At 45.8% G+C, this 19,826-nt stretch overlaps 2 protein-coding genes and 3 pseudogenes across 4 annotated transcripts; 3 read left to right on the plus strand and 2 right to left on the minus strand.

The window, feature by feature from the left end:
- The first annotated feature begins 333 nt into the window (after positions 1-333).
- LOC136479369 (uncharacterized) lies at positions 334-7,458 on the plus strand (annotated as a pseudogene).
- Positions 7,459-10,766: 3,308 nt separating this feature from the next.
- LOC136483511 (uncharacterized) lies at positions 10,767-14,757 on the plus strand. 2 transcript variants are annotated; one of them, XR_010765465.1, is made up of 3 exons: positions 10,767-11,052; positions 12,932-12,977; positions 14,367-14,757. XR_010765465.1 is itself a non-coding variant. In XM_066480595.1 (2 exons), the coding sequence occupies exons 1-2, from the start codon at positions 10,789-10,791 to the stop codon at positions 14,439-14,441; spliced, it is 339 nt and encodes a 112-aa protein (XP_066336692.1). In that variant the 5' UTR covers positions 10,767-10,788; the 3' UTR covers positions 14,442-14,757. The 2 variants fall into 2 exon arrangements, 1 of the variants encoding a protein (XP_066336692.1); XM_066480595.1 differs by lacking the exon at positions 12,932-12,977.
- Positions 11,272-14,139, minus strand: LOC136483836 (uncharacterized; annotated as a pseudogene).
- A 396-nt stretch (positions 14,758-15,153) lies between the features above and the next one.
- Positions 15,154-18,956, plus strand: LOC136483512 (uncharacterized). Of its 2 annotated transcripts, XR_010765466.1 has the most exons (3): positions 15,154-15,424; positions 17,303-17,348; positions 18,738-18,956. XR_010765466.1 is itself a non-coding variant. In XM_066480597.1 (2 exons), exons 1-2 carry the CDS (start codon positions 15,161-15,163, stop codon positions 18,810-18,812), a joined length of 339 nt encoding a protein of 112 aa, XP_066336694.1. In that variant the 5' UTR covers positions 15,154-15,160; the 3' UTR covers positions 18,813-18,956. The 2 variants fall into 2 exon arrangements, 1 of the variants encoding a protein (XP_066336694.1); XM_066480597.1 differs by lacking the exon at positions 17,303-17,348.
- Positions 15,644-18,510, minus strand: LOC136483839 (uncharacterized; annotated as a pseudogene).
- Positions 18,957-19,826: the final 870 nt, after the last annotated feature.

The following is a 19,826-nucleotide window of genomic DNA, read 5'->3' on the forward strand; positions in this document are numbered from 1 at the left end:
TACTTTGTATCAGTACTGCTAGTATAACGCAGAGCTTTGTTGATTAAATTTGCTACTTCGATCTATCAGCACGGGTCAAAGCTGAAACATGAATGATCCATAACATACATGTACATTATTGCATCTATATAATGCATACGTATTTGCTTGCATACACTGTATGTGCAGGAGATATCGATTTACTGGAGTGAAGTCTGGATGAGGAAATCTGGAGTGCTGCTATGCATACTTTTCGTTCTGACGTCAAAATCTAGAGCTGCAGATTCAGATGGAGCTCCTGGCCTAGCTTGTAGAGCTAGTTAGCTCAAGAGGCAGGCGACTGACCAATTCATCATGCCAAAAGAGGTAAATCAATTAGTGACTACTTCTCCACGTACTGGTGTGATTTAATTTGCCCAGATTAATTCCACTGTTTTTTGAGCTATTAGCTTTTGTATAGTACATGTTCAATTTTGACCAAAAATAAAATTTATTGGTTTTAGTTTCTCATGTGACAAATATCAACAGTTATATTTATATATTGTTTCTGAAAAGGATTTAAGTGCACCATGAAGTCTGGAAATGGTTTTGCTTTCTGCTGCACTGCAAAATAAAGACACATAGTCCACTATCCATCTCAATTTTTTTTTTTGCGAGTACTATCCATCTCAAATTATGAGACATAATTTTTCTACACTCTTGATTCAAGATCCGGCCCCTTAGTAATAACATACAGATATTTTCTGTGTTTTAATCTGTGCCTATGTAAGGTTTTCAGGTCTGGTTTCCCTTATAAACTAGGCCAATTCTATTCTTCTTAATTAAAAGGCAGAACTCTTGCTATTACTTAAAAAAAAGTAATAACATACAGAACAGTATAAGCCAGCCTTTGTGAAATTAACTAGTAGTAATTATTGCAGAGGATCAGATTCATAGCGGATACCATAGATGGCGCAGCAGAGCAGATACTTCATCTTTTGGAGGGTGCCGACAATCAAAGAGAAGTGATATACTTTCATGTCTGGTCGGGGTGGGGAGCATCTGCTGTACTCAAAGCAGTCGTCAAACAACTAAGATCATCATCTGGATTGGCTGACACTGGGACAGCAATGGACTTGGGAAAGATCATCCACGTTGATGTCTCACAGTGGCAAAGCAAGAGAGCCCTACTGAAGGTGATTGCAGAGGAGCTTGAGCTACCCCCGCAGGTGATGGCACTCTTTCACCAGCATGATGAGGAGGATGATTTTGATGGGGTGGAGCAGAGAGATAGAGCTGTGATTACTTACGTCAAAGCAGCGATCATGAATGAGCTTATGGCTCGCAGATTCCTTGTGGTTTTGCACAATGGGAGTGGCAGCTACATCGATCCGTGGGAGGCCGGTGTCCCTGTAATCGGGCAATTGAGCAGGAGGGTGTTGTCTACATCTCGAGGCAGGTTCGGGCATCATGCCAAAGATGGGCATGGAACGTCTTGGTGGTTCCATGATGTGGAGTCAGCTAAATGGAGCGATGCAACTATATCTGTTATGTCATCACTAATTTTTGAGGAAGATACATTTGCAAGACTTCAAATCCTTAGGCACCCTTAATCTCATCACCTCTTGCGTACTCCACAAAGTTCCCATTTTCATCGAAATAACCTTCTTCCCTTTCTCGCTCCAAGTTAAACGGCTCTATCCGGATACCATCATCAACAAAGTCAACGCCATCGTTGTAGCGGACTTCGAAGCCCTTGACGTCAGCGGCACCTCCCTTCGCGTCGTCGCCCTCCTTGAGCTGGCCGTGGCGCTGCCGTGCCCGGCGCTCCGCCGCAAGCTCCGGGTTCAGCATGCTGTCGAGGTCCACGGCGTTGCCGGAGGGGCCTCCCTCCGCACCGGCGTCGCGGTACTTGGCCTTCTTCCCCTTAGGGAACCGCGGCTTGCGCTCCCGGCCGGAACGTCAGGGGCTTGAATGATGGAGCGCGGCAAGACTCCGTATACGAATTAGTGAGAACCACAGCGGCAACCATCGTATGTCTACAGGAAACAAAGATGCAAATCATGGACCATAGTGTGGTGTGCCGAACGGTCGGAACAAAATTCGTAAACTCCTATACTGTGCTACCGGCGGACAATACGCGAGGAGGCATCTTCCTTGCGGTGAATGAAGACTATTTCGATCTCTCCGACATCCTACTAACCTCGAACGCCATAACTGCGCAGATCACTATGAGGGCCGATGGAACAAGATGGCAGATTACGGTGGTATACGGCCCGCAGGGAGAGGCAGCCAAACTTCAGTTCCTCCATGAATTAAAGAACATTCCACCGCCGGAACACAATAGATGGCTCATCCTGGGGGATTTCAATCTCATCTACCAGGCGGAAGACAAGAACAACTCCAACCTAAACCAGCGTCTCATGGGGGCATTTAGAGCGGCGATCAATCATTTGAGGCTCAAAGAAATTAAGCTAAATGGGCGCCGCTTCTCCTGGAGCAATCAACAGGACAACCCGACACTCACTAGAATTGACAGACTACTATGCACCCCCGAATGGGATCTGCTCTTCCCCGCGTGTTTCTTACACTCCCTCCCATCGCTCATGTCGGACCATACCCCGCTGCTACTTCAGGGAGAGCTTAGCCACCATCAGACCACGTCTTTCTGCTTCAAGAATTACTGGACAAAGATGGAAGGCTTTCATGATCTTGTCCATAATTCTTGGAATAGGACGGTCGCCTCGGCTATTCCTATGAAGCGTTTGCACATCAAAATGACGCGTCTGGCAAAAGCGCTCAAGCGTTGGAAGAAAGACAAGATAGGGGATACAAGGATACAACTCGCCATAGTAAAAGAAGTATTGTTACAATTAGAAGCAGCCCAAGAGCATAGGTTGCTCACTGCCATGGAGCTTCACCTATGTCGCCGCCTCAAATCCCGTGGCATTGGCCTCGCCGCTATTGAAAAATCAAGAATCAGACAGAGATCGAGGCTAACTTACATCCGATGTGGTGATGCTAACACTAAATTTTTCCACAGTAGAGCCAATGCACGACGGAGAAAGAACTACATACATTGTCTACATACGGAGGGGGGGATCGTGATGGCGCAGCAAGACAAAGAAAAGGTGATACAAGATTATTTTACGAACCACATCGGCTCCGTGGTCCCGAGAGCGGCCACCATAAACTGGCAATCCCTTGGCTACATTCAACATGACCTCTCCGAGCTAGAGGTGCCTTTCTCACAAGAAGAAATAAAAAACACTATATATTCAATGCCTTCCGACAAAGCGCCAGGACCGGATGGCTTCACGGGTGCCTTCTTCAAAGCGTGCTGGGAAACCATTAAGGAAGATGTTATGGCGGCAATGATCAGTCTATTCAATCTGAATGCACAGGGCTTCGAGTGGCTAAATTCGGCATCCATAATCCTTCTACCAAAAAAAACCGATGCGACAAGCGTCACTGATTTTAGACCCATCAGCTTAGCCCATGCCATTGCAAAGATCTTCTCCAAAGTGTTAGCTAACAGACTTGCCCCTCGACTCAACTCCCTTGTTTCGAACTGCCAGAGCGCTTTTATAAAACACAGAAGCATCCATGATAATTTTCTGTACGTCCAGGGCGCGGTAAAAAGACTACACAAGCATAAGCTTCCGGCTTTGTTCATGAAGCTTGACATCCATAAAGCCTTTGACACGGTGCATTGGGGGTACTTGCTTGAGACTCTTCAGGCTCTGGGCTTCGGACAACGATGGCGTGAGTGGATCTCCATCCTCCTACGTACATCCACTTCGACACCCATCCTGAACGGAAGACGGGGGGCCACTTTTAGCCATGCCAGAGGCGTCCGCCAAGGGGATCCGCTTTCCCCCATGCTTTTCATCCTAGCCATGGACCCGCTTCAACGGTTACTTGACCTGGCAACCCAACAGGGGATACTCACCCCATTACCAATCACGGCGGCAAAATGGAGAACCTCAATGTATGCAGATGACGCGGCCATTTTCGTCAACCCCACGTACGACGATGTGGACGCCGTCAAAATCATCCTGCAGGCTTTTGGCACATTCTCCGGACTTCATATTAACCTACAAAAGAGCTCAGTACATCCTATTGGTTGTGCAAACGTGGACCTAGACCAAGTCCTAGCACCTTTCACCGGCACTAGAGGGGGATTCCCATGCAAATATTTGGGCCTTCAACTACACATTAGAACACTGCAAAGGGTCCACGTGCAACCTCTCATAGACCGTATTGGGCAAAGATTACCCAAATGGAAAGGAAGACTACTAAACAGAGCGGGACGCCTCACTCTTGTAACCTCTGTCCTATCCTCCATGCCAACATACCACCTGACAGTGTTTCCTCTAGCCGCTTGGGCTAAGAAAAAGATAGACAAAATCAGGAGATCTTTCTTGTGGAAGGGGGACGAGAATGCAAATGGCGGCCACTGTCTAGTTAACTGGTAAACGGTTACCAGGCCGAAAGACATGGGAGGGTTAGGGGTCCTGGACCTCGAAAGATTTGGGCGAGCCCTCCGTTTACGATGGCTATGGCAAGATTGGGTGGACGACTCCAAATCTTGGAGCGGCTCAGAGCTTCCATGTACTGAGGATGACCGCCTTCTCTTCAACTCCTCAATCATTATTTCCTTGGGGGATGGTGCAAAGACAAAGTTTTGGCACCACGGTTGGCTCGATGATCAAGCTCCTAAGTACCTAGCCCCCAACTTATTCCGCCTGCTCTCAAGGACAAACCGAACGGTGCAGCAAGAGCTCCGAAACAACAATTGGATGCATAAACTTGGAAGGAAAATCACCTCGCCCATCCACATAGAGGAGTTTGTGTCCCTCTGGATACGCATACAGGATGTGCACCTGCAACAGGGCGTCCAGGACACCATCACCTGGCGTTGGACCAACGATGGGAATTACTCCACCCGATCGGCCTACAGAATACAATTCAGAGGTTCGCTCCTCCACTTTGGTACGAACTTGATTTGGAAAGTGCATGTGGAGAACAGATGCAAGATCTTCGCATGGATCTTAGTACAAGACAAAATTCTAACGGCACAAAACCTACAAAAAAGAGGGTGGCCTCACCAACAACAGTGCGTGATGTGCAATGGACCTTTAGAGACAAGCCTCCACCTATGCCTTAGTTGCCCTTTTGCAAAGGCGGTTTGGAATCAAATCCTCACGTGGGAAAACTTCACTCAAATCCAACAACAGCAAAATGCAAACCCCACCCATATCAAGTCATGGTGGGAAGACGCGGCGGCAAAAGCACCAAGAGCGGAGCGTCGTAGGCTTAACGGAGTAGCTATCTACACCTTTTGGAATATATGGAAAGAGAGAAACAAGAGAATTTTCGACAATATGAGTGAAACGGTGCCGCAGGTAGCCGCAAGGATTAAGGAAGACATTGAGCAAAGGAAGAGAGCATTCGATTACATTTAGCTCGCATGCTTAAGGGGGGGGGGGGACTTTAACCTAGTTGGCTTTGCTTGTACATAAACTTTCTTATCCCATCTTAATTGAAAGGCAGAGCTCCTGCCAGTACGTTCAAAAAAAAAAAATCCTTAGGCACGCTCTATATGCAGAGGCCGAGGAGGTTGCTAACTGCACAGGTGTCCCTGAACCTGAGATGAACCCAAAGATTGTCATTCAATGCATCTTGTATATGGCACTGAGACACAATGTCAACATCAGTTGGGAGTCCCATGCGTCCAACTATTGGGTATGTGATGGGATCATACAGAATGGCACTGACTGTGGCAGGTCGGCATGGGAGATTGGCGACGCTTTGCAGAGGAACATGATCATGGATTTTTATAGTAAATGTGCTGAAGAAATCCGTAATGCGCCGAGGGTTGAACAGCAGAGGTTTCTCGACCATTGGGTTTCAGGGCTTTCAGTTAATTACCAGAAGTCAAAACAACTCCAAGTGCCATCTCAGGCAACATCTTTCTTCTGGACAGCAGCCGCACCATCAACAATTGACCAGAACAGAGCCCGTGTCCTAGAAGCCAGCATGTTTGAGCATTCAGATAGTAGTCGTCGTCTGCGCGTGATACATCTCTCCTACTGCAACTTCAGTTTCTCTTCTCCTCCCTTCTTGAGTTGCAACAACTTAAGATTCCTCATAGTAGACCACTGCAAAGACCAGGACGCACAAGACCGTGGTGGTGAAGAAAAACAGTATTATCATCGGAGCAACTATATCCAACAAGGCAATGCAGCATGCTTCCGGAGTCTATGGGTGCTAGAGCCGAGTTACACGGACTGGTACTGGCTGCTATCAAAAGACATGTTGGACCTGATGGTTGACCTCAGGGAGTTCAATGTAAAAGGAGTCGGTAACCGGAGCATGATGCATCTACATCATTGCAGTGGTGCCGGAAGCAACAGGCGCAGGCTAATCAAGCTTCGAGTGGTGGCCGATGATCCAAATGAGGCTGCTCCGGACAATGATGATGATGGTACTAGTGGTAAAAGAAATCAGCAAGTACGTATCTGCACCAGTGGTAGCATCACCATCGTTTTTCCCAGACCTGTCAAGTTGGCACATCCTCAAGACAGTCATCCTTGATGGTCGTAGTGACCTGGAGCTAATTGACTGCAACGCTCTACCCCTGTCACTAGAGTCATTTACTTTGATGAGCAGTGTCACTGCCAGTAGTAAGATAAAGCCGATCTCCTTCCAGGGGCGCACCAGATTGAAGAGCCTATTATTGAGAGGGTTGTTCGATAGCCTTGTGGAGCTGGACATGTCTGGTACAAAAATTAGAACCCTTGACCTTAGTGCAACACAAGCCTGGGGCCTCAGGCGACTCTCCTTGTTGGGATGTGAGGAGCTGTGCGCAATATTATGGCCACAGAAGGAATACAGGATGGTACGGTTGGAGATTTTGCGCACTGACACCACCACTACCACCTATGCAGCATCGGACAGGGGCGCGTGTTTAGTTGGGTGAAAGTTGAAAAGTTGGCTACTGTAGCACTTTCGTTTTTATTTGGCAAATAGTGTTCAATCATGGATTAATTAGGCTTAAAACGTTTGTCTCGCAATTTTCAACCAAACTGTGCAATTAATTTTTTTTTGTCTACATTTAATGCTCCATGTATGTAACGCAAGATTCAATGTGATAGCTACTGTAACACTTTTTTGGAATTTGGGGTGGAAACTAAACACGCGTGGAAAGTCCAGCAAGCAGCAAGAGGCTAGTAGTGCTAGTGTCAGTGCAAGGATTAGTATAGGGTCATCAGCAGCAGCAGCAATGGTGTGTGGCAAGGATCGAACAATCATCGACTCGGATTCATATATTTCCATAAGGATCCAAGGCTTTTTCGTTCACTATTGAGCTTGAGACATGGAGATTGGTTGCACGTGGAGATTTGGTCTACTGGACCAGGTCACAAAGGTACCGCCGGTCGTCAAGGAATTACTACTACTAGTGGTGGTTGTGGCAGCGCTGCTGTAAATGTGTAGAAGCCAGGTGGTAGCTTGTACGCTGATGACAGCTTGTACGCTGATGACATCATCATTTCCACCACTAATGGCAGCAACTTGCGCTGATGATGCCAATAGCGATGCCTTTATGGCCTTAGAGCACCGGCAATGTGAAGGAGCGGGGTCGCTCCTATCCTGGGCCCCATGATGACATGACTCGTCCTGTTGTTTTACACCACAGCGTATCGAATCGGAGTCGCACCTTAGCTGGGACCCACACGCCCAAAAAAAAGACGATCGTTTTCTTCCCGCAATCGAAGCTTTTCCCATTCTTCTTCCCAACTCCGAATCCGTCGCTCCGCCGAATCCGTCCAATCTCTACCTCGTGCGCTGCCACATGCACTTCTCCATCCGCCGCTGCCTCGTCTCCCCCATGCAGTGCCCGCGCCTTCCACCTCGTCTTCGTCATGCGCTGCCCGCCCGATCTCGAATTCGCGCATGGCCAGATTCCCTCCCCGCTCCGCCGAATCCGCCCAATCTCTACCTCGCGCAGGTCCGCATGGACTTCCCCACCCATCGCTGCCTCATCTCCCCCATGCAGTGCCCGCGCCTTCCGCTCATCGTGCGCCGCCACCTCATCGTACCTTCGCGAGTTGACGCTGCTTCCTGGCTGAGCTTGAAGTTTAGCTTTAATTCGAGCTTGCATTTTTTGCTTCTACACGAGCCACCATTGGGTCATTGAGTTCCTCCAATATGAGTTTTTGGAGGTCCTCACTTGTGATGGACTAATTTTCAGAGTCTTCAGCCATTGCTGGTAGAGGTCTGGTTTGGTGGACAGAAGGAGTAGAAGGATTTATAGATGGCTTCCCTAGCAGTTGGCTTCTCCAACAGCTAGTTTTTGCAACAGCTAGATTCTCCAATAGCTAGTTTTTGCAACAGCTAGATTCTCCAACAGCTAGTTTTTACAACAGCTAGATTCTCCAAAAGGTAGTTTTTGCAACAACTAGTTGCTACAACTTTCATGTCAGCTGTGTAGTAAATATTTTTCAAACAGCAAGTTCTGAGTTTCTGTGTTCCATGTCTATTTTTCAGAATATTTCTCCAACAGCTAGTTCTAAGTTTCGTGTCTTTTTTTTCAGATCTTGAGAACCAACAAGGAAAGCAGGTGGCATATTGCATAAACAGGTACAAACCAATATCGATATTACCAATAGTGAAAAACAGTACATATTAGTAGTGCCACATACATTTACTACAACACATACAATACATACTAATACATAACGATCTGCTTAGTTGTCTGAAGATGGAAATAATTCCTTGGCTAGATTCTCCAAGAGTTGTTCATGCAGCTTCAGTATTGCTGGACTCATGTTCGAAGTATCCTTATTCAACTGTTGCATGTAGTTTTTTTTATCTTGTCCATTCTAACCTGCTCCTTTGATGTTTCTGCTGTTTTCTCTAGTGCACTTGCTCTCTTCAACATAGCATCGTGAAACAAAACCATGTCTTCATCTGGCTGCGAGCCTAGGGGAGATTGTGCAATCGCCTTTCCCTTTCCCTTTTCTCTCATCCTAGCTTTTGCTTTCTTCTGCCCCTCTGGGCGCACTTCTTGGAATGTTTCCCCTTCTTCTGTGTCTTGGTTGGAAGATGAAGTGTATGCTCTAGATTCATCTACTTTTGTCCTTTTGTTCTTCTCTAAACAATCCATACCAGGTAGAGTTCTATACCATTTGGGTTGCTTCCTCAGAATCTTCCAGACATATTCAAGTGTAAATGGCTTTTCCTTGTTTTCTCTTTTGTATGTAGCATGTGCTTTCTCCATCAGCATGTCATCAGATTCCCCACTGCAGTAGGTCATTCGACCATAGACCCCATTGAACTTGGTACAAGCTGCATTAATTCTTCCCCAATGGCCTTTCAGCTGTCTCTTTGACCTTCTTCTTGCACCTTCAGGCTGGCCCGAATTGTATGCTTCTGCTATCTTGTTCCAGTAGGCCTCTCTACTCTGATCTGTGCCACGAATTGGATCTACTGAATGCTTAATCCAAGGACTTACAAGGCGTTTGTTCTCATCCTCGTTGTAATTAATTCTCACAGTCCTCCTTCCTTCATCTGGGCTGCTGGCGCTTGAATCTTTCTTATCTTCATCTTTTTGTGGCTCTCTTATTTGCGATTGCGGGGTTGCTGAATCTGAGCCATGTGAAGATGCACCACCAGCAGAACCTACAAACATTCCACCTGGGAAGCCAAAGTTGGGTAGTGGCTGAAAACCTTGATAACTTGGTGAAAACTGGGCATACTGTTGGAGGCTGCCTACACCACCAAAGGGATTCAAGCTGTCCATGGCATGAGTAGATTGACTATGCTGGGGATAATGGGAATTGTTGAATGGTGCTGGTGGGGTAGAGAACTGATTTTGGTTGAAAGTGTTGGGTGCGAAATTTGGCATGTGCTGCAAACTTGTGTTATCTGCTCTTTGATTTCTAGGATCAGTGGCGAACGACCTACTAAAACTACCCTCTGAGGGCTCCATATTGAGTTGTTTTGATTTTTCTTCTCTTTTTTATGTAGGCTGTTGGAAAGAACAAGAAGGCAGAGGAGGCTTGTTGGGAGGAAGGAAGCATGCTGGTGGGACTCCTTTTGTAGAAGCGAGATGTACTGTAGCAAGCAACAAGAAACATTGTTTTTTTTTTGAAGGGCAACAGTCAAGTGATTCTGGTTTTCACTCGTCCGTTGAAATCTGAATGTTGCAGTATTTTTTTTGAATCTACCTCATGGCAGTTGGAGCCGTTGGAAAGTATACTATATGTGTCAGTGATATATTTTTTTATTGGGAAAGAGGCGGGTTCTATGTATGGGAGCCGCTCCTCCATCGAACCCAGCCTGCAGTGTATGGTACCCGGTGCTATGCTTACAATAAATGTATCGAACCGACCAAAAACCCAACACTGCGGGTGCTCTTAGAGCACCGGCAATGTGAAGGAGCGGGGTCGCTCCTATCCTGGGCCCCATGATGACATGACTCGTCCTGTTGTTTTACACCACAGCGTATCGAATCGGAGTCGCACCTTAGCTGGGACCCACACGCCCAAAAAAAAAGACGATCGTTTTCTTCCCGCAATCGAAGCTTTTCCCATTCTTCTTCCCAACTCCGAATCCGTCGCTCCGCCGAATCCGTCCAATCTCTACCTCGTGCGCTGCCACATGCACTTCTCCATCCGCCGCTGCCTCGTCTCCCCCATGCAGTGCCCGCGCCTTCCACCTCGTCTTCGTCATGCGCTGCCCGCCCGATCTCGAATTCGCGCATGGCCAGATTCCCTCCCCGCTCCGCCGAATCCGCCCAATCTCTACCTCGCGCAGGTCCGCATGGACTTCCCCACCCATCGCTGCCTCATCTCCCCCATGCAGTGCCCGCGCCTTCCGCTCATCGTGCGCCGCCACCTCGTCTTCGTCATGCGCCGCCCCAGTCGATCCCAAATTCGTGCATGGCCGGATTCCCTCCCCACGCTTTTGCGGTGGCCATGCAACAAGGAGGACGCAACTCGTGATAAGGAGGACGCGGCGGAGTTGGCGCCCTTGGTGTCGTGCATGGACGTCGCCTCCAACTTCACCTTCGAGATCTGCCGCATGGTTTGTCTCTCTCCATATCTAATAATAGATTTGGTGTTGTGTGATAGTAGCACTTGGTATTGCTGCATTATTATTTCTGTCTAATAATAGCATCTATCTGAAGTTACAAATACAACATTCCATTGATTTAGGTTTACAACAACAATGCTGAAAAAGCTAAAAATAGCAAGATACATGGAAAGGACATCTCCATATTACACATTCTAATGTTAAAAAAAATTACACGTTCTCTGGTTGCCTACCACCAAATTTTTGCCATATATGTTCCACTAGATCTGCCTGCAGACGTTTATGAGTCTCTCTGTCATGAATCATATCATTGATCTCTAGAATTCTGGTGAATCCATGAATTGGTCCATGGTCAAGTCCTTCAATTGGTCTGGTAGCTCGTCCCTCTTCATATGTAGTGTCTAGATGCAACTAGTACGAGTCCCTTTCATCCTCAACTATCATATTATGCAGAATAATACATGCCATCATAATATCTTCTAGCTCTTGCCTGTCCCATAGACGTGCTGGATGACGTATAATTGCCCATCGTTTCTGTAGAATCCCAAAAGCACACTCCACATCTTTTCTTGCTGCCTCTTGATGCTGAGCAAAGATACTATCCTTTTCAGTAAGAGGTAAAGTAATTGTTTTCACAAATGTTGCCCAATCTGGATAAATGCCATCAGCTAGGTAGTAACCCATATTGTACTCTGAACCATTAATTGTAAATTTAACTTCTGGGGCTCTCCCTTGTAGCACTTGTGTGAACAATGGCGATTGGTTCAACACATTTAGATCCGTGTTGGAACCAGGTGTGCCAAAAAAGGCATGCCAAATCCAGCGGTCATAGGAGGCAACAGCTTCAAGCATGATAGTGGGTACCTTGTAGTCACCTCGGGTAAACTGTCCCTTCCATGCAACTGGGCAATTTCTCCAGCGCCAATGCATGCAATCTAGACTTCCCAACATCCCTGGAAACCCTTGTGCCTCTCCAACTTTGAATAACCGTTGAATATCCTCATCAGTAGGTCTTCTAAGATATTTCTCCCCATATATGTGTCTAATACCTTGAACAAACTTGATTAGACACTCTAAAGCTGTGGTTTCAGCAATTCCAAATGATTCATCCATAAGGTCTGCTGGTGATCCATATGCTAACATTCGGAGGGCAGCCGTGCATTTCTGCAGCGGTGATAGACCCACCTTACCGAATGCATCTCTTCTTAATTGAAAATATGGGGACCAGTTTTCTAATGCTTCCTTAATTTGCAAAAAAATGTGCTTTCTCATCCTAAACCTTCTACGGAATTGGGACTCAGTGTACAAAGGATTCTCAGCAAAGTATTCAGCAACTAATTTTGCATGGCCAGCTTCATGATCTCTATTAATGTACCTTCGCGAGTTGACGCTGCTTCCTGGCTGAGCTTGAAGTTTAGCTTTAATTCGAGCTTGCATTTTTTGCTTCTACACGAGCCACCATTGGGTCATTGAGTTCCTCCAATATGAGTTTTTGGAGGTCCTCACTTGTGATGGACTAATTTTCAGAGTCTTCAGCCATTGCTGGTAGAGGTCTGGTTTGGTGGACAGAAGGAGTAGAAGGATTTATAGATGGCTTCCCTAGCAGTTGGCTTCTCCAACAGCTAGTTTTTGCAACAGCTAGATTCTCCAATAGCTAGTTTTTGCAACAGCTAGATTCTCCAACAGCTAGTTTTTACAACAGCTAGATTCTCCAAAAGGTAGTTTTTGCAACAACTAGTTGCTACAACTTTCATGTCAGCTGTGTAGTAAATATTTTTCAAACAGCAAGTTCTGAGTTTCTGTGTTCCATGTCTATTTTTCAGAATATTTCTCCAACAGCTAGTTCTAAGTTTCGTGTCTTTTTTTTCAGATCTTGAGAACCAACAAGGAAAGCAGGTGGCATATTGCATAAACAGGTACAAACCAATATCGATATTACCAATAGTGAAAAACAGTACATATTAGTAGTGCCACATACATTTACTACAACACATACAATACATACTAATACATAACGATCTGCTTAGTTGTCTGAAGATGGAAATAATTCCTTGGCTAGATTCTCCAAGAGTTGTTCATGCAGCTTCAGTATTGCTGGACTCATGTTCGAAGTATCCTTATTCAACTGTTGCATGTAGTTTTTTTTATCTTGTCCATTCTAACCTGCTCCTTTGATGTTTCTGCTGTTTTCTCTAGTGCACTTGCTCTCTTCAACATAGCATCGTGAAACAAAACCATGTCTTCATCTGGCTGCGAGCCTAGGGGAGATTGTGCAATCGCCTTTCCCTTTCCCTTTTCTCTCATCCTAGCTTTTGCTTTCTTCTGCCCCTCTGGGCGCACTTCTTGGAATGTTTCCCCTTCTTCTGTGTCTTGGTTGGAAGATGAAGTGTATGCTCTAGATTCATCTACTTTTGTCCTTTTGTTCTTCTCTAAACAATCCATACCAGGTAGAGTTCTATACCATTTGGGTTGCTTCCTCAGAATCTTCCAGACATATTCAAGTGTAAATGGCTTTTCCTTGTTTTCTCTTTTGTATGTAGCATGTGCTTTCTCCATCAGCATGTCATCAGATTCCCCACTGCAGTAGGTCATTCGACCATAGACCCCATTGAACTTGGTACAAGCTGCATTAATTCTTCCCCAATGGCCTTTCAGCTGTCTCTTTGACCTTCTTCTTGCACCTTCAGGCTGGCCCGAATTGTATGCTTCTGCTATCTTGTTCCAGTAGGCCTCTCTACTCTGATCTGTGCCACGAATTGGATCTACTGAATGCTTAATCCAAGGACTTACAAGGCGTTTGTTCTCATCCTCGTTGTAATTAATTCTCACAGTCCTCCTTCCTTCATCTGGGCTGCTGGCGCTTGAATCTTTCTTATCTTCATCTTTTTGTGGCTCTCTTATTTGCGATTGCGGGGTTGCTGAATCTGAGCCATGTGAAGATGCACCACCAGCAGAACCTACAAACATTCCACCTGGGAAGCCAAAGTTGGGTAGTGGCTGAAAACCTTGATAACTTGGTGAAAACTGGGCATACTGTTGGAGGCTGCCTACACCACCAAAGGGATTCAAGCTGTCCATGGCATGAGTAGATTGACTATGCTGGGGATAATGGGAATTGTTGAATGGTGCTGGTGGGGTAGAGAACTGATTTTGGTTGAAAGTGTTGGGTGCGAAATTTGGCATGTGCTGCAAACTTGTGTTATCTGCTCTTTGATTTCTAGGATCAGTGGCGAACGACCTACTAAAACTACCCTCTGAGGGCTCCATATTGAGTTGTTTTGATTTTTCTTCTCTTTTTTATGTAGGCTGTTGGAAAGAACAAGAAGGCAGAGGAGGCTTGTTGGGAGGAAGGAAGCATGCTGGTGGGACTCCTTTTGTAGAAGCGAGATGTACTGTAGCAAGCAACAAGAAACATTGTTTTTTTTTGAAGGGCAACAGTCAAGTGATTCTGGTTTTCACTCGTCCGTTGAAATCTGAATGTTGCAGTATTTTTTTTGAATCTACCTCATGGCAGTTGGAGCCGTTGGAAAGTATACTATATGTGTCAGTGATATATTTTTTTATTGGGAAAGAGGCGGGTTCTATGTATGGGAGCCGCTCCTCCATCGAACCCAGCCTGCAGTGTATGGTACCCGGTGCTATGCTTACAATAAATGTATCGAACCGACCAAAAACCCAACACTGCGGGTGCTCTTAGAGCACCGGCAATGTGAAGGAGCGGGGTCGCTCCTATCCTGGGCCCCATGATGACATGACTCGTCCTGTTGTTTTACACCACAGCGTATCGAATCGGAGTCGCACCTTAGCTGGGACCCACACGCCCAAAAAAAAAGACGATCGTTTTCTTCCCGCAATCGAAGCTTTTCCCATTCTTCTTCCCAACTCCGAATCCGTCGCTCCGCCGAATCCGTCCAATCTCTACCTCGTGCGCTGCCACATGCACTTCTCCATCCGCCGCTGCCTCGTCTCCCCCATGCAGTGCCCGCGCCTTCCACCTCGTCTTCGTCATGCGCTGCCCGCCCGATCTCGAATTCGCGCATGGCCAGATTCCCTCCCCGCTCCGCCGAATCCGCCCAATCTCTACCTCGCGCAGGTCCGCATGGACTTCCCCACCCATCGCTGCCTCATCTCCCCCATGCAGTGCCCGCGCCTTCCGCTCATCGTGCGCCGCCACCTCGTCTTCGTCATGCGCCGCCCCAGTCGATCCCAAATTCGTGCATGGCCGGATTCCCTCCCCACGCTTTTGCGGTGGCCATGCAACAAGGAGGACGCAACTCGTGATAAGGAGGACGCGGCGGAGTTGGCGCCCTTGGTGTCGTGCATGGACGTCGCCTCCAACTTCACCTTCGAGATCTGCCGCATGGTTTGTCTCTCTCCATATCTAATAATAGATTTGGTGTTGTGTGATAGTAGCACTTGGTATTGCTGCATTATTATTTCTGTCTAATAATAGCATCTATCTGAAGTTACAAATACAACATTCCATTGATTTAGGTTTACAACAACAATGCTGAAAAAGCTAAAAATAGCAAGATACATGGAAAGGACATCTCCATATTACACATTCTAATGTTAAAAAAAATTACACGTTCTCTGGTTGCCTACCACCAAATTTTTGCCATATATGTTCCACTAGATCTGCCTGCAGACGTTTATGAGTCTCTCTGTCATGAATCATATCATTGATCTCTAGAATTCTGGTGAATCCATGAATTGGTCCATGGTCAAGTCCTTCAATTGGTCTGGTAGCTCGTCCCTCTTCATATGTAGTGTCTAGATGCAACTAGTACGAGTCCCTTTCATCCTCAACTATCATATTATGCAGAATAATACATGCCATCATAATATCTTCTAGCTCTTGCCTGTCCCATAGACGTGCTGGATGACGTATAATTGCCCATCGTTTCTGTAGAATCCCAAAAGCACACTCCACATCTTTTCTTGCTGCCTCTTGATGCTGAGCAAAGATACTATCCTTTTCAGTAAGAGGTAAAGTAATTGTTTTCACAAATGTTGCCCAATCTGGATAAATGCCATCAGCTAGGTAGTAACCCATATTGTACTCTGAACCATTAATTGTAAATTTAACTTCTGGGGCTCTCCCTTGTAGCACTTGTGTGAACAATGGCGATTGGTTCAACACATTTAGATCCGTGTTGGAACCAGGTGTGCCAAAAAAGGCATGCCAAATCCAGCGGTCATAGGAGGCAACAGCTTCAAGCATGATAGTGGGTACCTTGTAGTCACCTCGGGTAAACTGTCCCTTCCATGCAACTGGGCAATTTCTCCAGCGCCAATGCATGCAATCTAGACTTCCCAACATCCCTGGAAACCCTTGTGCCTCTCCAACTTTGAATAACCGTTGAATATCCTCATCAGTAGGTCTTCTAAGATATTTCTCCCCATATATGTGTCTAATACCTTGAACAAACTTGATTAGACACTCTAAAGCTGTGGTTTCAGCAATTCCAAATGATTCATCCATAAGGTCTGCTGGTGATCCATATGCTAACATTCGGAGGGCAGCCGTGCATTTCTGCAGCGGTGATAGACCCACCTTACCGAATGCATCTCTTCTTAATTGAAAATATGGGGACCAGTTTTCTAATGCTTCCTTAATTTGCAAAAAAATGTGCTTTCTCATCCTAAACCTTCTACGGAATTGGGACTCAGTGTACAAAGGATTCTCAGCAAAGTATTCAGCAACTAATTTTGCATGGCCAGCTTCATGATCTCTATTAATGTACCTTCGCGAGTTGACGCTGCTTCCTGGCTGAGCTTGAAGTTTAGCTTTAATTCGAGCTTGCATTTTTGCTTCTACACGAGCCACCATTGGGTCATTGAGTTCCTCCAATATGAGTTTTTGGAGGTCCTCACTTGTGATGGACTAATTTTCAGAGTCTTCAGCCATTGCTGGTAGAGGTCTGGTTTGGTGGACAGAAGGAGTAGAAGGATTTATAGATGGCTTCCCTAGCAGTTGGCTTCTCCAACAGCTAGTTTTTGCAACAGCTAGATTCTCCAATAGCTAGTTTTTGCAACAGCTAGATTCTCCAACAGCTAGTTTTTACAACAGCTAGATTCTCCAAAAGGTAGTTTTTGCAACAACTAGTTGCTACAACTTTCATGTCAGCTGTGTAGTAAATATTTTTCAAACAGCAAGTTCTGAGTTTCTGTGTTCCATGTCTATTTTTCAGAATATTTCTCCAACAGCTAGTTCTAAGTTTCGTGTCTTTTTTTTCAGATCTTGAGAACCAACAAGGAAAGCAGGTGGCATATTGCATAAACAGGTACAAACCAATATCGATATTACCAATAGTGAAAAACAGTACATATTAGTAGTGCCACATACATTTACTACAACACATACAATACATACTAATACATAACGATCTGCTTAGTTGTCTGAAGATGGAAATAATTCCTTGGCTAGATTCTCCAAGAGTTGTTCATGCAGCTTCAGTATTGCTGGACTCATGTTCGAAGTATCCTTATTCAACTGTTGCATGTAGTTTTTTTTATCTTGTCCATTCTAACCTGCTCCTTTGATGTTTCTGCTGTTTTCTCTAGTGCACTTGCTCTCTTCAACATAGCATCGTGAAACAAAACCATGTCTTCATCTGGCTGCGAGCCTAGGGGAGATTGTGCAATCGCCTTTCCCTTTCCCTTTTCTCTCATCCTAGCTTTTGCTTTCTTCTGCCCCTCTGGGCGCACTTCTTGGAATGTTTCCCCTTCTTCTGTGTCTTGGTTGGAAGATGAAGTGTATGCTCTAGATTCATCTACTTTTGTCCTTTTGTTCTTCTCTAAACAATCCATACCAGGTAGAGTTCTATACCATTTGGGTTGCTTCCTCAGAATCTTCCAGACATATTCAAGTGTAAATGGCTTTTCCTTGTTTTCTCTTTTGTATGTAGCATGTGCTTTCTCCATCAGCATGTCATCAGATTCCCCACTGCAGTAGGTCATTCGACCATAGACCCCATTGAACTTGGTACAAGCTGCATTAATTCTTCCCCAATGGCCTTTCAGCTGTCTCTTTGACCTTCTTCTTGCACCTTCAGGCTGGCCCGAATTGTATGCTTCTGCTATCTTGTTCCAGTAGGCCTCTCTACTCTGATCTGTGCCACGAATTGGATCTACTGAATGCTTAATCCAAGGACTTACAAGGCGTTTGTTCTCATCCTCGTTGTAATTAATTCTCACAGTCCTCCTTCCTTCATCTGGGCTGCTGGCGCTTGAATCTTTCTTATCTTCATCTTTTTGTGGCTCTCTTATTTGCGATTGCGGGGTTGCTGAATCTGAGCCATGTGAAGATGCACCACCAGCAGAACCTACAAACATTCCACCTGGGAAGCCAAAGTTGGGTAGTGGCTGAAAACCTTGATAACTTGGTGAAAACTGGGCATACTGTTGGAGGCTGCCTACACCACCAAAGGGATTCAAGCTGTCCATGGCATGAGTAGATTGACTATGCTGGGGATAATGGGAATTGTTGAATGGTGCTGGTGGGGTAGAGAACTGATTTTGGTTGAAAGTGTTGGGTGCGAAATTTGGCATGTGCTGCAAACTTGTGTTATCTGCTCTTTGATTTCTAGGATCAGTGGCGAACGACCTACTAAAACTACCCTCTGAGGGCTCCATATTGAGTTGTTTTGATTTTTCTTCTCTTTTTTATGTAGGCTGTTGGAAAGAACAAGAAGGCAGAGGAGGCTTGTTGGGAGGAAGGAAGCATGCTGGTGGGACTCCTTTTGTAGAAGCGAGATGTACTGTAGCAAGCAACAAGAAACATTGTTTTTTTTTGAAGGGCAACAGTCAAGTGATTCTGGTTTTCACTCGTCCGTTGAAATCTGAATGTTGCAGTATTTTTTTTGAATCTACCTCATGGCAGTTGGAGCCGTTGGAAAGTATACTATATGTGTCAGTGATATATTTTTTTATTGGGAAAGAGGCGGGTTCTATGTATGGGAGCCGCTCCTCCATCGAACCCAGCCTGCAGTGTATGGTACCCGGTGCTATGCTTACAATAAATGTATCGAACCGACCAAAAACCCAACACTGCGGGTGCTCTTAGTGACGAGGAGCAAGTGGTTATGGGGTTGTCCGCCTATTCCCACAAATTCTTATTGGAATCCTCACTGCTACACTAGAGCAAGTATAATAGAAGGGCTGAATGATGAGGTGGAGGAGAGAGGAAAGGAGAGAGAAGAGAAGCGGGCTGTAAGTTTATAGCCGGCTTAGACACAAGAACCGAGAAACTTTGTGAGAGAGATAAGTGATCATGTATTAATAATGAAGAGCTAACTACTATATGGGTGGACTAAGAGAAGGCTACAAAGATGCTTACAGTCGGCCTGCCGGCTATACTGTTAGCCTTGCTCTTAGCATACAAGATGAGAGACAGATGGAATCGTTGTAGGTGGTACTACTGTTAGTGCCAGACAATTAATAATAAATAGAGCCACAATTCTACCAGCACTTGTAAGTGGGAACGCTAGGACCTTGCACTTGCATGATAGCTTATCCATCACATGTCGCCCAGCCCTGCACCTTCTGCTGAAGCAGGTATGGATTGGAGTATACCAGAATGGTGCCGACTCGAGAGATGCCCTTAGAAGGCATTATTTTCGATGCATCATGTAGCAAGTATTTTCCATATTCTGCAGACATTCTGGGCATCCCAACTCCCAAAGGCGCGCTACATCTGGAACTGGAGCACAACATCCCCGTTTCGTCCTGGATATGTATGGATCCTTTAGGTTCCGTTCGGT

Source organism: Miscanthus floridulus, chromosome 9 (assembly GCF_019320115.1).
Source record: "Miscanthus floridulus cultivar M001 chromosome 9, ASM1932011v1, whole genome shotgun sequence".
Taxonomy (NCBI): Eukaryota; Viridiplantae; Streptophyta; class Magnoliopsida; order Poales; family Poaceae; genus Miscanthus; species Miscanthus floridulus.